Below are 20,609 nucleotides of genomic sequence, written 5' to 3'. Positions count from 1 at the left end.
ATGAATATATAATGAATATAAGATGCTAATTCTAATATGGAATGGGCAAGAAGTTAAGAAGCATTTGGGCATAAATGTGGGAATAGTAAATGAGTGAGATAAAGAAGTCATCGAAAGTACAAAAAAGGAAAGTACACATACACAAATACACATGCATACGCACATCACATCTTACTGTTATTTAAGTCAGTCCAGGATGACTTTTGAACGACCATGGGGAAGAGTAAAAAAAGAACACAGGGTATTTCTAAGGGTTGAAGAATAATTAACCTCAGTACAGCAAGAGTTAAATTAGATATTAAACAAAAGTGTTCATTAGTAGCAACTAGACATGCATTTCACGAAGGAATTCTCAGTCACCCTAATGCATTATAAACTAAAAGGCAGTCTAAATAGTTAAAGCTATTCACGGCATTGTTGAACTAGGCAAAATGACAAAGCAGTCACATAGTTATAGACTTTTAAATGACTTTAAAAGCAAATCCTGGTTTGACTTGAATAACTAGAATCCAACACATTAAAGAGATACTTGCTCCTTGAAGTTTCTTGTGGCATTGTTCTCAAATGACAAAGTCATCAAACCAACTTGGGTGATCCAAAACAGGAGAATCAATAAAAAGTGGGGTGTGGATACACAATAGTAAGTTGTATCATTTTGAGGAAAATGGGTGAATCAAGACAATCGCTGTACACAAATTAAGCTGCTTTCACAAAAATATTTTGCATTTATTGTTTTCAGGTATTACAGTCACACAAATTGTGTATGGATATATAAAAGTGAAAATGATACTGTCTAGGAGATCTAAGGGGGATATGAGGGAAGAGAGACACACAAAAGGGTAAGGAGGAATGCTCTCAGTGTATTTTTAACTTAAAATGTAATGCCCTTAATGTAATTTTTAACTTAAAAATTAACAAAATACTCAAAAGAAGAATTCTACCATTTCTTTTTCATTGAATTCAATCTATTTTCAATTTCAAGAAATGTGTCTTTAAAATGACAGAGAGTGTTAAAGTATCACACAATTATCAAGTTTATGTACCAAATTCTAGAACTGTGCCCAGGGAAATAAAATAAATATTCAAACTATAATTATTGAGTGCATGCAACAATGAAGAGGATGGCTGTGTTGCTAATAATGTGTGTGATGGTTTAGTTGTTATGTTCATGTTTTGGATATATAGTTATTTACCTAATTAGGCCAAGTTCAGTACTGACTTGTGTGGCTTAAGAGATGAGAAACTTCTGTGCTCTCACTCCTCTATCTCCCTTCTTGTCCACGTTTCTTCTTTCCTCCATTCTTATGTCCTCAGCTCATCACTAATTTTTTTTTACTTCCTATTTTTAAACTTCAATTTAATTTCTTTCACATAGCTACTAAGTAGACAAAAAAGGAAAAGAAAGTAATGGAAGAATAGGATAAACAAAGGAAAATATTGTAAGAACTGTTTACTTTTCAACAGTGGTCAACTCAATCATGACACACATTTCAAACCTATTATTTTGCAGTTATTCTCCTGAGAGCCCCTTTAACATCCTTGTTCCTCAGGCTGTAAATGATAGGATTAAGCATGGGGGTCACCGCTGAATAAAACACTGAAATCATTTTATCCTTTTCATTCATTATCTTGGAGTTTGGTCTCATGTAGGCAAATATTCCTGAGCCATAGAAGAGGACAACAACAAGCAGATGGGAACCACAGGTGGAGAAGACCTTTAGCCTCCCCTCCCCAGACTGCATCTGGATCACAGTGGAGACGATGTTCCAGTAGGAGATGAGGATGAGGGAGACAGGAGCTAGGAGGATTATCACACCCATTGCAAAGATGGTCATTTCTGTGCTGTAGGTGTCTGCTGAAGCCAGCTTCAGGAGGGCAGGAGGTTCACAGAAAAAGTGGTTAATGACATTGCTTCCTCGGTAAGGGAGACGCAAAGTAAAGGTGGCATCTATCAGGGACACAAATGCACCACTGGCCCAGGACCCTGCAGCCAGCTGGACACATACCCAGTGTGTCATGATGGTGGAGTAGTGCAGAGGCTTACAGACAGCAACGTATCGGTCATAGGACATCACTGCCAGGAGTGCACACTCTGTACACCCAACCAGAAGTAGCACGACAATCTGTGTTGCGCATCCAGCAAAAGAAATGGTCTTTTTCTTCACCAGAAAGTGGACGAGCACCTGAGGAACTGTGGTGGTAGAAAAGCAGAGATCCGCAAAGGACAGGTTCCTAAGGAAGAAGTACATGGGAGTGTGGAGTCTGGGGTCTGAGTGGATGAGTATGATGATCAGCAGATTTCCCAGCACAGTGAGCAGGTAGATGAGGAGAAAGAGGAAGAAGAGCAGGGCTTGGGTCTGTGGGTCCTGTGAGAGGCCCAGGAAGATGAATTCTGTCACTGAGGTTCTGTTGTGTTCACCCATGTATTTGTCTCGCTGCAGAGCGTCAAGGGAGGAAACACACACACACACTTTGTGTCAGAACATCTGAGCAACTTATAGTTTATCAATCATAAAAATGAGCTATTGATTTTTTCTCTTCATAGTTTCCATATTTCAAAAGATTGAATTATTTTTCTTGTAGTTCTAATGATTGAAAGCCAATGTTAATTTTCTCTTTACATAAAGATTTTAGCAGTATTAGTCAGAAAGGATCATTTTGAATGTGATACATGAGCAAACCTCATCTAGTTCACTAAAGACATTGGGAGAAATCTGTGGTTCTGCTCACAGTATGCCTTTCCTTTATGTATATTTGGGAAGCAAGCAAGTTCATATGAATTTAACTAGCTATATTTTATTCTACAAATTCTATAACATTTAATGTGCCTGCTTATTAATTTAATCTACCAGATAATTCTGAAGAACCGTTTTGTCAATATTAAAAAGTAAGACAAATGGAATAGTATTCTCTGATCCTGATGTTTGCCAAAATTTATTTTCTTTAAAATAAAGAAATTATTACTTAAATTATTTCCTCCTTGGCTCTGTCACTCAGTAGTATAATACAAACTTTCAGCAGTCTGTCTTTTCTTTCCACAGGATCTTTAAGTATTAATGTCAACAGTTAAAATCTGCTGGCATGACCTATTGTACATTATTATTAACGGTTTCATTATATTCACTTTTAATTATTTTAAGTCTGTGTGAAATAGTTTCTATTGGTGTATTAAAGAAGATATGAAAGGGCTGTCTAGAATAATAAAAAAGTCAGTGGTCTTATCCAGCTGTGAGACCTTTGAACTGCAATGCCAACTTGCCAGGTCAGCTGTGCCCACTGATGTAACAGTCGCATGACTCTTGTGGAGGTTAACAACTGTTCTCTGGGTTTCAGGGCTATCCGCAGGAGAAAATACATGCCTGGTACTATAAACCCTGTCAAAACGCTGTGCATATGAAAGTCATTGGCCACACAGGAAAATTTCTAGCTATGGTGTCTGACTGCCTACTTAATATTTGTGTTTATACTCATAGACAGATGTTAGTCTCAGCCTCGGTCAGAGAGGCTTTTCGGTGCTGTGAATTGTGGTGAATACTGACTAGTACCAATCAAATTGCTGTGAAATAGTGACTTTTGAGTGCTAAGCATAACATACACATTCCTTTGTGTAAGGTTCAGGGAATAGAGATTTTGGGGAAGAAGAAAAAGGAGAGGGATAAATAGATAAAGTGGAGGAGGAGAATAAAAAGAAGAATAATATAAGAACTGGGATATAGAAAATGGCTATGAGATGCTATAGCCAAAGAATAGAACCACGTTTGTCAACATGATCTCAACAGCTTCAGTTTTCTGAACAGGACAGATAGAAGGCTGTCTTTATTATGTATTGGGGGGGGGGGCTGTTAAAACATCCTAACACTCCTTGCTGAGCTGTTGGCAGCTAATAGACTTTAGAAGACAGACATTCATTGTCTTAGTTTGTATAACCAGTAGTCACCTCAGTATGATATAATGAAAAGTTGTAAATCTGTGGCCTAGGTTTATCTGTACCTCACTGTGTAGTCAAGGCTGCCTTCAGCATGTGATCCTGCTGCCTTGGCCTCCAGAGTAGAAGAATTATAAACACATGCCGTCTGGTCTGCCTCAGTAACATTATGCTGTGTACCTTAAATATGCATAATAAAAAATCTAAAATTTTAAATTTTAGAAAATATTTGCAAATATGCTCAAGAGAAGTTTGCATTATTCCTAATTGATGATGATTTCTTAAAATTAGTAATGAATACACAGAATCCCCCTAAAAAGTATATAAAAGATTAACTCCCTGTTTTCAAAATAGATAAAGCCACATATAAAGCCTGAGTCAAAATATATTTACTAAACCAATCAAAAATCAGATATGATATTTTGCCTTCTGAGTAAAAATTTAGATGATTCAATTTCCTACTGTGATGATACAGCAAAATAAGGACAGAATAGTACATGAAAAACAATCATTTCCACTTTGCATATGCCACATCACCTACATATTTACATGGTTTGTAAATAGATCTGTTTGTGTATGTGTGCATTCATAATTTACATTTATTTTGCAGGCATTTTTCCAATGACCATGAACAGCCAGCTGTTAGAACCAGGAAAGCAGTGTAATTTACTGACTAGGATTGGGTCTCTACAACTCAACTTGTGTTCAGAGTCTGGCTTGTATGTGCTTTCTGCTCATCCAGAGGACATGAGCTCAATCTCCCGCACACTCATTGTCAGCCCACAAATCGGTAGTCTCATACATGTGACATACATAAACACATTAAAAACTTACATACACATGCATACAAGTAAGTAAGCGAATAAGTAAATAAATAATTCTTTCAATCCTGGTTCATCTAGTTGACGGATTGCTAAAAGCAAGTTACTTAGCTTGCTTTGCATAGTTTTGCTCAGCTGTAAAATGGTACCACAAATTATTCTTACCTAACAGTGTTGATATAAAGATTCATGAAATGTAAGATATTTAAAAAAAATTTGGGACAACATAAAAACATGAAAAAATACTTGGTAGAGGTCATTGAGGGTGGTTCGCTGTATTTCACTTAGGATAGTGATTATTTTTTTCAGCTGTTTTCCCGCTTTGTATCTTTTTGTTTATCCTTTGAAAGTGGAAGCAAGTTAATAGAAAAATTATAAGTTATGGTTAGTTAATAAGGGGCAACTGAAAACCTCAATGTACCTGTAATGAGAAGCAAAGTGTCAGACTTAACCAGTGTTTTTTCAACTCTGAGTTATTAAGAGAGATTTTAGGCTTACACACTCAGAAAGACCACAAAATCAAATGGTAAGAACCTAGAAGTGAGATTTCAGTGTATTTATACGTTTGAATTACTTGATCATTTGATTTACTCATTTGAATGTGATTAAAAAATCAACTGCTAAAATCTTCCTTTGTTATTGCAATTCAAAAGAAAAATTAACCATACCATAAAGTTCTGAAATCAGAAGCTTTCCTCCAAAGTTGAAACTAAAAGCTCAAATAACCATATTAACAGTACTCAGAAATTATTATTGTGCTACAGCAAAAGAGTTTGTGTGCAAGGCTGGTCAGTCCACAGGGAACAGCTGCTTAACAGTGCTGACTCCTGGGAAGTGGGATTCTAGGGAAAGAGGGAAAATGGGAGAGGAGAGACTCTATTTTATGCTTTTGTGTATTACTTGATTTAATTTACAATTTAGCTTATAATTGTTATCTAAAAAAGTAGAAATCTTTGAAATTAGTGAATATATTCAATAAAGCATGAATGCTTTAGAATGCCAACAGTACAAACTCAGAAAATAAACAAAGTACTGCAAAATCAGAGATATCTTGGGTTTGGTTAGCTATGAGATCAGAAAAGACTGTTTAAATGTTTATCAGTCATAAAAGTAACACTTTTTGTAACATAAAAGTAACAATAAGCCAGAAAACTAACATCAGTAGCTATTCTGAGTAAAATGATTGGTTTGGTAATGAAGATGTGTGTCAGTATAAATTACAGAGCAAGCATTCAGAGGCATTTAGAGTGTGTGTCCACCCACTGCGATATGCACATGCATATAAACAACCCTAAGTGTTTAAAAGTAGCTTACTTAATTATTCTTTAGTTCTTGGCTTACAAAAATTCCCACAGTGAAAACCACTACATTTCCTTTTCTTTCTATATGAGCCTATGCTAAAAACACCCACCACTTCTCCAATTCTTTAGACTTTGCAGATGCATTATATACTCTTTGATCTTTTTCGTATGCAGTTAGACTCAATGTAAGTGCTTTCTAAAGTTTTCTGAACAATCAATAAGTTAGATTTGACCATTATTTTTGCATCGTCTATAAAAACAACACACACACTTCTTACATAGAGTATTAAGATTGAGTCTGTTTGCATGATCCTAGGCTGCACTGCTCTTTTAGGATTCTGAAATATATATCATTTATTTATACAATTTGTATTTCAGGATACCCTAGCACATGCTCATGGGTTAATAAAAATGGTTTGAGTGAATATATGAAGAAACTGATGTAAGTAATATCCATTAACTCACTGATACAAAGAGAACAGTGTTTAAGAAAAGGAGTCACAGGACATACCGAGACCTGGACATCTGAGTAGGAGGATGGAAAAGTCTTGATTTTTAGACTCCCAAATTGTTCCAGTTACACAGAGCTTATAGACTATCTGCCATATCTCAAGGAAGAATGGGAGTTTAGTTTTCCCAAGGAAAGGTACAGTATGGTAACCTGTGTACCAGCATCATTAGACATACAGCCTTCTGTGATCATCATGGAATCCGGATCTTATTAGTTACCTGCTGTTTCTGTAGGACCAGAGTCTTGGATACACATCCTTGTCTCCTATTAATGACCAAATTGACATAGTTTAAAAAAAGGGTGTAGATGTGCACTGAGTCAAAGAAGCAGAAGATTACTTAAGAGCTTAGCCTGCAAAACCATGGAGAGGAAGTGGCTATCCACAGCCTTTGTAGTCGCTCTGGAACATTTAACCAAAACTTAACTGAAACCACTAAGCCCCAGAAAAGGGTTTATGAAGGTTATCCATTCTCTCTAGAGACTCCTGGAAGCCAGAGTACACTGTAAAGGAAAAGACACTGACTGTGTGAAAAGAATCATGGTTCAGACTGATTGGAAAGAGAAATCACCCCTTAGCCTTTCCCCCACTTTTACCTGAAGCACTGGTAGCTGTGATAGATGAAAACACAGGGCAGTGAACCCAGTGATGGAGAGGGTGAAAAAGAAGGAAAGTGTGGGTCCTGTTGTCTGATTGTCCTTATCCTAATAAGCGATCTCCATTGGCATCTCCTGAATATGCTGAGACTGAAGCATCATCAGGGCTGTGAGTCCTACTCTATCCTGATACCAGGAGCGCTGATGTGTGACAGAATCCAATCCCAAATGTTCTGAAAAGTGACCAGCCTTGGTCTGGAAAATTTTCCTTTAGGAAGTCTTCAAACCTGAGGCGCTAAGCACTGTCCTAAGATGGTTACTCTCTGGAGTAATGGCAATGATTAACTTTCAAAAAAATATTCCACAGTAAGGGAACCCGTTGGTATTAAAAACTATAATCTCTAAACCTTAGTCTCATCTGTTGCCAGGTACTACACCAATGCATATTAAGGTACTCTGTGGATATCTGAAGTTTTTAGGAGTGCACTGATGAATTTGAGAGGATTTTCAATTTTGATAGTGCAAAATTTAGTTGATAAAAGTGTATTCACCCCTCATTATTGATCTCTCTGTGGAGCAATTACCCTGGGATCTCTACATATATAATAATCAACGAATATTCTAATAACATTGCAATTTACTTGTATTTGTATATAATCAATGAACACATTCTCTTACATTTTTAAATCTTTCAGTAATTGTTTGTAAAATCTAACATATCTTCACTTGTTCAGGACAGACATAAAAATGAAGGTCAATTAGGTAGTTCTACTGAGGGTGCTGAATATGTGGGCAGGAGAAGCAGACTGAACCCTTTGACTTCTAGACATGTCTCCCAAACTACTAACTGCCAGAGGATTTCAGCCTCCGTCTGTCCTTGTGCTCAAGACACTCCAGTTACTTTCTGCTCATATGGGAAAGCCATACTGGAGGCACATAGTACACAACCAGATGTTGTGACTGTTTGAATGGAGTCTTAATATCACTGCTCAAACAGATTAGAATAGGAGCCAAGTCATTGTACAACACATACCCAAGTAAACAAATCCATCAGAGTGCCTGTTGCTTACCCATCTAGCTTTTTAGTCTCCTACACCAGGCATGCTTCTACAGGTTAATTGGACAGACTGTGTAGATTTTACCTTACACACAACCTGTATGCTTAGTCACTTCACCACCTCCTCTCTTCTCCATTACTATACTCCCTACTCAGACCACAATCTCTAAGCTTCAGCTTGGCCTCACTGATTGATTTTTTTTTTTAAAATTTCCAATTGTGTCCTCTTATAATTTTTCTGTACAATATAGAAAATGATTTGTTAAACATTTAAGTATACATTTGAACTCAAGAATAAAATTCACCTCCTATTTTTACATGTATGGTTTCAAAGTCAACAGTGGTTTCCATTTTTGGGGAGGTTTTCATTGGCAAACTTCTTTCACTTGTTTACAACATTTTTGGTACCATCTATTTGTTTATTTTTCCTCTTATTTACTGTGTCTTTAATTTAAGCCATAATTGCCAAAACACAGACAAGCCAGTGTAAGTTTTGAATAACCAGTAGACAACACTATACTGAAATCTAGTTTCACTTATTCATAATACATTTATGACATTTCTAGTGTTGGATCAATCTATTTTAAATCTCATGCCTGTGGACTCATGCTTTCATAAAAAGTACATGTATATTCCTCAAATATAAAGCAAAAGTGAAAAAAGTAGAAAGGGTGAAAAAGTAAATACCACATTTTAAAACTATTATATTTATCAAATAAAACAGTTCTAGTAGGTTGATGTAGTAGACATTTCTATATATGTTTAGTTATTTGAATGGAATAAGCTGATTTGAGAAACGTTCCAGGCCTCAGACCATGGTGAGAACAGGGCAATTTACAGCACTGCTATACTTCTGTTGCTTTGCTTTTCTCATTTTGCTTTCTGGTCTACACTGATCCAGCACTCATCAATTCTGGTCATAGAAGAGAAAATCAATGGGACATAGCTATGCATACTTGTTATCCCAGCACTCAGGAATTTGAAATAGGGAGCTTGTAAGTTTGAAGACAGAATATACTTTGTAGAAAGACTTTGTGTCAATAAAATTTCACAAACCAATACCAAGCAAACATTAAAATAAAAAACCTCACTTTTGAAAATTACAATATAGACAATTGATTTTTATATTTTTTGCATTTTTTATAAACTATATCCTGATCAGGATTTTCACCTCCCCTAACTTCTCCTAGTCTTCCCCACTTGTCCACTTCCCCATTTCCACATTCATTCTCTCTTTCACTTTGAAAAAAGTAGACAAACATAAACAAGCAAACCAATAAAAACAAACCGACACACTGTCTCATGTGCCTGTGAATTCACCTGCAAATGAGCCTTGCTGATCACCTCAGATTATCCCTCGACTGTGACACACAATAAACACTTCACACACTCTGACAACTGTGGAACAAGCATTGCTTTGCTCTTGGTATTTTCACAATAAAGTTTGTCACTTAGGATACAAAATAATGAGTGCCATTATAACATTTTCATTGCACTTCATTTAAGTTTATCATTAAATCTCCCCATCTGTTCACCTCCCTCTCTTACTGATCTTTTCCAACTCAATAGTCCCCTTTCAATTATACGCACACATGCACACCTCACGCACATGAACACACACACACACAAATATTTTTGCACAAGAAAGGAAATATGCAGCATTTTTTTATCTTTTGCCTTTAGTTTGTTTCTCTAACACATTTCATTTCATTGCTGATATTTTACCTTCTGATATGTCATATTATCAAATGTTCAGGTCATTTGATATAGGTTCTACATAAAACTGAATACATCCAATATTTTTCTCAGTCAGTCTTATTTCACTTAACACATAATCTCAAGTTTTATGCATTTCATTAAAATGGTATAATTTAATCATTGTTTACTACTCAGTAAAATTCCACTATGTTTATATGAAATATTTTTTCACCTGTTCATCTTTTGTCTATCTCCTCTTCTAGGCTATTTTGTATGCATTTTATATTTGGTACCCTGATTTTCAGTCAGAACTTCATAAGTGTGTTCATGGATATGTCCTTTAGCTTGGGTGAGTCTATCGGTCCTGATTCCACTATGTTTTCTATTCATTCACGGAAGCCATGTTATTTGCAGAATTTCTGCTTGGTTTTCAAATTCTCAATGGTCTTCTTGGCTTTCCTGACTTGTTGTCGACTTCCCATTTCTGTTGGTATTTCACATCAGTTTTGTTAAGTGCTTCCTTTTCTTTATGATTTTCCTCCTCAATCATGGGCCAATTCCATATTTCATTCACATGCTAGTTTTTAACCTCTTTCATATTATCCATAGTTTATTTTAAGAGGGTTTCATGTTTTTATAAAGGGTTTTATTTGGCTTACATTTCCCCATCACAATCCATCATGGAAGGAAGTTAGAACAGGAATTCAATCAGGAACCTGGGACAGAAATTGAAGAAGACACCATGGAAGAATGCACTTAATGGCTTGCTCCCCATGGTTTACTCTGTTAACTTTTCTTCAGTGGCTTAAACAAATTAAACTTTATTTTGCTCACCTTAGAAGAACACCCCAGAGATAGGTTATTGTAGCATTAGTTCAATAATGCAGAGATACCTCCAGGGACTTAAGCTCTTTTACCGTATTAAATCTTATTTACAAGATGGCTACTTCAGACTAGGCAATGTCCTACTTTATTTTTTCTTTTTTATTAGAAAATTTTACTTTTAATCTTGCATACCAACCCCAGTTCCCACTCCCTCCCCTTCTCTAACCTCCCACTTCCTGCCTTCCCATTTTCCATCCACTCCATAAGTTACTTTTAGTACTAAACTTTTGAACTTTATTTAACCTTTATCTAGCATCTTTGCACATTCTGGCATCTATGAGTTTATTAGTTGAGGAGTGAAAACAGTCTTTTGAAGGAGTCACAGTGCTTTTTCATGTTTATCTTTTGGTTTGGATATGTCTGCTAGTTTTATATTGGTACTTTCTTAGTGGCTTACACTGTTTTGAAATACAGCTAATAGACTGTTGCCACCCTAGACAAGAAGATTAAGAAGTTAAGGAGATCTCTGACTTACACATAGGACAAGAAGGTGAATCATGGTGCTACCAGAGAAGTAAAGGGCGATGGTAGCACAAGCCTTTAATCCCAGCACTTAGGAGGCAGGAGTAGGCGAAGTAGGCAGATCTCTGTGAGTTCAAGGTCAGCCTCGTCTACAAGAGCTAGTTTCAGAAGAGATTCCAAAGCTACAGAGGAGTGTCTCAAACCCCCCCAAAAGAAAATTTTTGAATGAAAAATTAAGGTAATATTTTGAGTATTGCAATCCAGTAGTGATTACCCACATTGTTTTTGGATCTTGCCTTTACATGTCACACATTAGTGTTTGTGGGAAAATGTTTCTTGGGGTTTCCATTTTCCCCAATCTTTTTTTCCCCAATTTTTCCAATTGTCTTATTTATTTCTACACATTTTGTTTCCTATGGGACTTCTTCTCTGATTTTGCCTTGGAAATTATAGTTGTTTATTACAATAATATTTCATGTAGAACTAACCTACTTGTTCTTTTTCCTGTGTTTCTTAATTTGATCAAGGAGGTTTTCATTTATCTTCTCATCTAGAGGGCTACTTTTTAAATAACTTTGGTCATAAATCCAGGTTTTTTAGTTAGTTTTAAATGTGCAGGCAGGAGAGAGAGAGAGAGAGAGAGAGAGAGAGAGAGAGAGAGAGAGAGAGAGAGAGAGAGACTGGGCTAGGTGTGGGCTTTTGAAGCCTCAAAGCCCACTCTTAGTGACACACCTCCAACAATGCCAAACTTCCTAATCCTTCCAAATTAGTTCCACCCCCTCAGTAATTAAGCATTAAAATATATGAGCCTTTGGGAGCCATTCTCATAAAACCACCACACTATCTCAAAAAATGTTTCCTGACAAAGAAAGTGACATGTGGCTGTTGGCAATTGAACCCAGATCCTATGGAAAAGGAGCCTGATGGAGGAGGGTCATCTGTCTATGTGTTACTTTCATTGGTTAATAAAGAAACTTCCTTGGCCCTTTGCTAGGACAGAAAATTAGGTAGGCGGAATAAACAGAACAGGATGTTGGGAGGAAGGCAGTGAGGCAGACGCCATGCCTCTCCTCTCTGACACAGGAGGTTAAGATCTTTCCAGGTAAGCCATCACCTCATGGTGCTACACAGATTACTAAATATGGGTTAAAGCAAGATGTGAAAATTAGCCAATAAGAGGCTAATTGAAACCAATGAGACAAGCAGTGTTTAAATGAATACAATTTTTGTGTAATTATTTTGGGTAAAGCTAGCTGGTGGCTGGGAGCTGGGAGGCCGGAAGTGGCTTGGCATTCCTTCTACAGGAGCCAGTCCTCTAAACTCCCAGGTTATTTTAAAAATATAAGTAGTCTCTGAATCTGTAAGCAAGACCCCCATTAAATATTTTCTTCTATAAGTTAGTTATGGTGTCTTATGACAGCAATAGATAGATAGAATCTTATACTGTAGCTCAGGCTGGCTGTCAACTCATGGCAATTCTCCTGTCTCAGCCTCTCAAGTACAGGATTGCATATTGTAACACCATGCCTTATTGTAGAAAACTATTAAAATTCCAATCTTTTTGTTAACTGTGAATGTTTAACTGTTCATATGCTTTTTGTTTTTGTAAATTTTATTAATTAATCAATCCATTTCTTCTAAAAAATGTGAGTGGACACTAACATTGTCCAGACTGTTGGTTCAGCACAGAAGCTTGTGTGTTGACTGGTTCACATTCTAATCTCTTCTAGGGAATCTAGTGAATACACCATCTAAGACTAAGGACATCTTGCTTTGTACCATGTTCCTGTGGCATGATTTTCCCATATGACTATAAGAATATTGGGACATTTTAAGCACAAAAACAGAAAATGGATAGTAAGAATCCTCTGAAATTTCATAATTTGGGGGAATTATCCAGGAACTGAACAATTCACAATCTATCCCTAGTTAGTACATAGTTATTATCTACAGATTCACCAAATATAAATCAAAAATGATTTTTGAATATACATATGTGGATTTGAAGATTATTTTAGGTACTAACAGTGGTTATTAGAATACTTAAAGAGGAAGGAAAGTATGCATAAATTATGAATAAATATTAGAAATTAGAACAGAAATGGGAACTTCAGTGTTCTGATATGTGAAAACACAGTGGAGCAAATTCCCTCAGATACCAAGACAGGAATACAATTCTATCAGCCACATTTTATGGTACTATCAACTCCTGAATGCTCTACTATAAGACTACAAAGACTTGAGATCCCAGGGTAACTTGGTTTCTGATCAGATGAGAGTCAAATATTTTAGTTACTGAGAAGAATTTTGAATTCCACTGGGAACTCTTCTTATGGAATTATTTTCAGAAAGTAAACAGCCCAAATGCTCCAGGGAATAGTCTGGAAAGAACAACTCTTAGGCCCTCTGGATTGAAGACTTCCTGGAAGAACCTCCTCCAGGCTGGTAGTTGAATTTGTGATTGATATCTTCACAAATAGCATCCTTGCTTTAGGACAGAGTAAGTCTCACAGCACAGATGATGTCCCAGTCTCACTATATGTGGGAAACAGCAATGGAGGATACTTCCTAGGATAAGGAAGCAGGCTGCAGAAAACACACTCTGTTTGTCACTCTCCATCCATCACTGGTCTCACTGTGCTGTGTTCACAGTTGCCAGTGCTTCAGGTGAGGTTAGGGAAGATGGTGAGGGAGGTTACTCCTTCCCATGAGTCTGATTCTTCATTTCCTTCCCATAGGAAGAGTCTTTATCCTCTGCCCTTCTTGAGTTTTACTTCTGATCTCCCATATTCTTCTCTATCTCTTCTTCTGTCGATGTGTCCACTTTGATGTTCCTTTCTCACTTTCTTTTGCAAGATGAATTTGAATCAGACATGTCCAGTATTCAGCCTGAGATGCCTACACTGGAAAAACATGTGAGAAATGAGTTAGTACACACCTTCCCCTTTTTCCAAATATAGTTTTTAAGTGTATTAATGTAAATGTGCTAGCATTAGACTTTTTATTATTTCAGTAATCTGATTTTTATTAAACCAGTAGTACTTGTCAGACAATTTTGAAATACAATTGATAGAAATAAACGTATGCCCAAAGAATGTAGAAGTAGCAACCCATTATAAGATCATGGAAGACTATATTGGATAGTCTTAAAATAGCCTTTGAGATGTATGTGCAAATGTTTTATTGATTTTGTGAAAATAATAGCCAACCTGCCTGTGCACTGAGTAGAAAACTTCAGAAAGCAGTTATATTAAGGCTGACTGTAAAGAAAAATGCCTATGGGGCAAGAACCCTCCCATTAAAGACTTTGAATCCCAGTTTTGATGACTAAGAGTATTTTTGTGTGAGATAGAGAGTGAGGGAGGGTTAAACATTTATGACGTGTCTACTTTCTAAAGTCATGATACTCACAAACTGAGAAACAATTGGAGATGACATGAGGTAGAGAAGAGATGTAGGTGAAGATGTTCATGTGTGTTCACCTTTCTTCATACATGGAGTTTGTTCTTGAGAGCTCCTATTTATCATGTTGGCCACAGGTGATGATAATCTAACTGGGCTAGAATATATATGCTAAGTCTTCTTGTATTATCTGCATGCTAAGTCTTCTTATAGTATATTGTTCAATCTCATATATACAATCAAAATGTGTAGTAGTATCAATAGGATTTTATTGTGTTTTTCTACCCAATCATGATGGTGATAACATGATACAGAAACATCAGTCAAAAATTTAAAGACATTTTATTTGATGATGATAAGGGTGAAGATGTTTTAGATGACAAAAACAAAGGCACACACATAGGATTCCAACAATACAAGACAAGAGAGGTTTTAAGAATTATTTGCACTCAGATGTACCATATGGGATAGAAAATGAAAAGGCTATAGGAAGAGATGAGAGTTTTGCTTTCATAATAGATGATCACAATACATTATATTTAGGGGGTAAATGAGATGAAGTTTTAAGAACTTAATGATATGCGTCATAGAAAACATCATGAGAGAATGCTGAATGTGTACTTGATGAATTCAAAAATTAAAACACAGATAAATATTCAGGAATAAAAGGATCATATAACATATTCAGCCTTACCCTTTCTCTCGGGCAGAAATTATTTTCTGACATTGTGGTTTAAAAAACAATATTTTTCTGCTTTACTACATCAATTATAGAATTTGCTAGTGTTTTACATAATATAATATATGACTGATTTCTAGAACTTTTCAATTTATAAATCTGAAATGCTACCGATTGGTCAAAATTACACTCTTCTTCCTTTCTGTATGCCCTGGTTTCTGTGAGTATAACCATTTCAGAAAGAACCAATGAGAGAATCACAGCATTTGTCTTTTGTGACTGATCTGTTTTGGTTAGTACAGTAGATTGTTAAAGCTCTTCTATAAATAACACTGACAGGAAAGCCTCATTTTATAGCTAAACAAAACAAACAGAACATATTTCTGTTATTGTAAGCTAGGCTTGCTTCCGTGATTTGACCATTGTAACTTCTGCTATTGTCCTTTTTCTTCTTTAGTAATACTTAAATGAAGTAATAATTTCCACAACAAACAGCCCTATGCTACTGACTAGAAAAGACCTGCTTTTTTTTCCTTCAAAAAAATTAAGAAGCCTTTAAATGAAGCAAAGAAAATGACTTTATGTCATTAAATCTACTTTAATTCACTATTATACTCTTCAGGCCTGTTCAGTCTAAATACATCCAAGCAGTCACAACAAAGACACTCTTCATATCCTGTTGTCCTGTGGCCCTGACAGACTAACTGCTCTTGTAGGAAGCTACTTGCTGCTATTGGAATACATGATGAAGTGGTACAGGATGAGGCTCAAGAGACAGCCCTGTGTTATTTCATTCCAAATGCCTTGACACCACTTAACCTATAATAGAAAAAGCCTTTCAGGTTCCCTTTCTTTAATAAGAGATCAGAATGATAGCCACTTACTCTAATACTTGCCTATGTCTGTGACCTGCATAATGTCACATGTACTAGTAACATTTCATTCTTGCTTGATTTTCTTTCTCCTTCATCTCATTTAAAATTTATCAATACCTATAAGATTTTTATAAAAAGCTTATAAATAATGACCAAAGAGTCAGTAGAATTAAAATGACTTTAATGATAAATTATAAAATTCATACAAATAATTATTTCACTAGTAGAATTAAAAAAGAGGTAGATGTGTGAAATTTAGTAATAAATGTGGTAAAGTAATATATATATATATTATCTAAAAGAAATAAAATTGATACAATGAACACATAATTGGACAATTCCAATAAATTATACCAGAAAAAATAGAAGCTTCTTTGTCATATTTTTAAATATCAGCTAAAATAATTTAACAGTACTCAATACTTTTCCAAAAAACAATATTTTTGAATATTTTACTAGAGAACCAATAAAAAGAATACAAATTTATATTTTTCTATCAATATGGGGGTCATGATGCTGAGATGCCTGCTTGTATGTACGTTACTGTTTACTTTGCTGCCATACACAGAGGAGGTGCAGGTACAGTAGGCCTATTGTGTCATTCTGACACTTAGAACATACAAAACTCCTTTGCTGTTCAGGGAAGAATTGGAATATAGTCTTAATAGAATTTAAGATATGATTACAAAACCAGCAAAGCAAAATTTCCCAAAACATCTCATAGTGTGAAAATGTAATCAAGTAAATGACTGTTATTGTCAAGAGGGGTCTAGGGAATAGCTTGCTTGCATCCTTCACCAAGACCTCAGTATTTTTAGAACTCCTGTCAAGAAACGGGTTGAGATCAGAGTTGGTTCTTGGAGACTGCCCGTCTACCCCAGCCAATAGCAACAAGTGCTGGAGATGGGGTCTATTACCAGAAGAGGTCCAGCTGCCAGAATAGAAGCCTGAGAATCACTGAGGCTCTTCCTCCAGATCTGCAGTTCAGAATTACAGATCTCTAATGTCCTCAGTTTGAGCTCCTGTCTTCTGTGCTTCCTCTCCTCTAGAACAAAGTCATCCCAGATGTCATCATAAGGAGAATGTTGCTGTGGAGAACAAGGAGAATGATGCTGAAGGAAACAACACAACCTCAATCCCAGAAACCTTGAATCTATCCCGAGAGAAGGCCAAATACTAAATTTAACCAACAGGATATTTTGGAAAGGATGTTCTCCCCATCTTCTGTAGAATCCTTAATGTTAGAAATCTTTGCTGTGTATAAAGGTACCAGTTTGAGTTTTAAAATCCTCCCAAGAAAGTAAATGGATATTTTTTGAAAACTATTCAGATTTTCCACCAACTAGTATCTCACTGCTTTTTGAATACCAAGTCATATTCATAGTGGTGTTTTCTTCCTCTTTTATTTTTGTCATGATCTCTTCTCAGTGAAGCACTGGAAATTTAGGGTATTGCGTACAAAACAACACAGAGCATCAGCAGTGTACAACTGACTACTCTGACAAGTGGGAGGTGGCCAGAGCTGGTGAGTACTGAAGTTGATTTATGTGGGTTCTGTAGGAACCAGTACAACAGTGTAGAGAACAATACACTTTGCCTGGGAATAGAAGAAAGAGAGACCTATTGCAATTGACAGCGCATTTCCATCTCACCAGACGAACAGACAGTGGTTCTTTCCATATGCACATGGGGTATGGGCATATTAACCTGTGCTTCTCCTTGTCAAACGATTTTCCAAATGTAAAGAGATAACATATTTAGAAAAGAATTAGCTATATATTCAAAATTGTTAATTATGCTTTAAATATGGCTAGCTGTGCTTGGGATATTTGAAAGCACATGTATGCTAATGATAGTATTGAGGAGGGATTCATTAATTTATGCATTCATTTATTCCTTCACTCATCTAGTTAAAATTTTGAATATTTACTTCCTTCCTATAGAGATGCAGCTATAAGGAATGTTAGGATTAAGAAGGTAATGTTACTACCCAAAAGCCTTAGAGTCAGATGAGAGTCAGATATTTCTGTACATATCATCAATAATACCTATTGAGTGCACATATTAACACCAAATTTATACATAGGGATAGGCATAATTCATTGCATAAAACTTCACCATAATAAAACATGGTAAATTCTCTTACTAAAATTATTAAAAAGTGGGTTCAGCATTGAAGCTCTCATTGATATCCTTAAGCATTTTTGACTTAAAACAAGATTCTTCTTAAAGATTTAAACTATAATAAGAAATTTTACCTTATAGATCAAATTATGTGCTCAAAACTGCACACAAATATTGAAGCAAATATTTTCTCAAATCCATGGTTATATTATTGTAAAAGATAGTATTTTCATTTACATTTCAATTAAGAAATATGAATGGCAATCTACTCACAATATTTGATAACCAAAGAAAATTGTAAATGACAATTCAAAGAGCATATGTCACTGATCCTCCTGTCCTCTCGAAGTAAATTGAGAGTCAAGATCTTTCTTACTTGGACTCATTTCTGTAATGTGCTTTCTGACATGATCTTGCTGGACCATTGCACCCTTCCACAAATTAGACTAGACACAGTTCAGATTCAAACTTAATGGCAATTCTTTAACTAGAGCTAGCCTCTGTGTCCTTGATTAAAGATACACTTAACAATTTATGACATGAATTGGCTCAGATCAATGGTTCTGTTCACATTTCTCCTACTGTACACCTGAACAGAGGGTCATATGCACAAACATAAGCATAAACACAAATATGCTTGTGGTTTCTGACCCATGAAAACATATCTTAATATGTTCTGGCCAGTACAATTGACTTTCTTTTCTGACATCACTATCATTCAAAAGAGCATGGGTGCTTCAGTCATTCCTAGGAACATTCAAGTTTCATGTTCCACCATTTACCTTTCCTTCCCCTTTCTGGTCACGTATCCCTTATCTTATATTCAGCCTTCACATTGTTTGTATTTGCAGATATACACCAAACTGAAGATAGTAGCTGTGCATCCTACCAAACACTACACAAATGCCTTATTTTCTACCAATACACACATCCAGTCTATTACACAGTCTGTCAAATTGCAGCCCAAATCATATCACATTTTCTGAAAATGTCTGTGATTACCTGTGGATTCATGAAAGGCCCTATCATATGTGATACTACATAAGTCTGCTTAGAGCTCTTCCATTTGTATTTACATGCTAACAAGATTATATTCCTGTAATGCCTCCTTCTTTGTACAGAAGATGACAGAGATACCTATGAAGAGAAAATGGAGAAGATGGTCAATTGCACCTGATATTTGATAACATCAAGGCAGAAATAATCACCGTTATTAGTGAACTGGAATGTACCATTAAGAGTTTTTCTTCAAAGACAGGATTCTTTGATTTGAAAAGCCATGTCATATATTTATACCCCTGATTTACACTTTAAATGTTTACCACAATTTTTAATTTTTATGTCATAATAATAACATGTATTGCTCTGAAAATATTTCCTGACATTGTGCACACACCTGTTAAAAAATTACCCCATAGAGGGCAGCACTCTTTCATAAAGCAGTGCTGGCAAGGTATAGATAGTCATGATTTCAATGTACCGAAAAGTCAACTGGATTTAGGAGCAGTAAAGGGATAAAAAAATTGAGCAGACAATGAGGACTACTGAGAACTCAAGAACAATGGCAATGGGTTTTTGATCCTACTGCATGTACTGGCTTTGTGGGAGCCAAGGCAGTTTGGATGCTCACCTTACTAGACCTGGATAAAGGTGGGTGGTCCTTGGACTTCCCACAGGGCAGGGAACCCTGAAAATCCAGCATCTTAAATGTTTTTCTAATCCCCATTTTTTTTCTTCAGAAAACATTTGGAATTTGTTTCTGGATTTGACAACCATAGTCAACATTTCATTGCTCCATGTATGCTAGTTTCTAGGAGTACACCTCCATGGCCAAAGAAAACCATACTTATCTGACTGAGTTCATATTGCTGGGTCTTTCTTCAGATCATCAGACTCAGATCTTGCTGTTCGTGGTATTTCTCATCATCTACTTGCTCACTGTGTTTGGGAATCTGCTCATCATACTCCTTATTCATGTGGACTCTCGACTTCAAACACCAATGTACTTCTTTCTCAAAAACCTGTCATTGAATGATCTCTGTTTCTCTACAACTATTGTTCCCAAGATGCTAGTCCAGTTTTTAGTTGTAGAAAAGACCATTTCTTTTGCTGGGTGCTCAATGCAGATGTTCTTTTTCCTCATAATGGGGTGCACAGAAAGCTCTCTTCTAGCAGTCATGTCTTACGACCGCTACATAGCTGTCTGCAAGCCCCTGCACTACTCTGCCATCATGACACATAGGGTTTGTGTCCTGCTAGTTGTGGGATCCTGGGC

General features: G+C 36.1%; 2 protein-coding genes across 2 annotated transcripts in view; one reads left to right on the top strand and one right to left on the bottom strand.

Moving 5' to 3' along the window:
• Positions 1-1,245: 1,245 nt before the first annotated feature.
• On the bottom strand, positions 1,246-2,423 carry LOC126495703 (olfactory receptor 2D3-like). Its single transcript, XM_050133300.1, has one exon. It carries the CDS (start codon positions 2,421-2,423, stop codon positions 1,500-1,502), a length of 924 nt encoding a protein of 307 aa, XP_049989257.1. The 3' UTR covers positions 1,246-1,499.
• Positions 2,424-20,160: 17,737 nt separating this feature from the next.
• LOC126495702 (olfactory receptor 2D3-like) overlaps positions 20,161-20,609 on the top strand; it is a 3,315-nt gene continuing 2,866 nt past the window's right edge. Inside the window, exon 1 of the mRNA XM_050133299.1 lies at positions 20,161-20,529. Coding sequence (XP_049989256.1) covers positions 20,161-20,529 — 369 coding nt within the window. The remainder of the gene's footprint in view (positions 20,530-20,609) is intronic.

The sequence above is a fragment of the Alexandromys fortis genome, unplaced genomic scaffold (genome assembly GCF_014885135.2).
Source record: "Alexandromys fortis isolate MF-2015 unplaced genomic scaffold, M_Fortis_MF-2015_v1.1 scaffold_573, whole genome shotgun sequence".
In the NCBI taxonomy this organism is placed as follows: domain Eukaryota; kingdom Metazoa; phylum Chordata; class Mammalia; order Rodentia; family Cricetidae; genus Alexandromys; species Alexandromys fortis.
The sequence above is the reverse complement of the archived record's forward strand: the minus strand, read 5'-3'. Positions and strand labels throughout refer to the sequence as shown.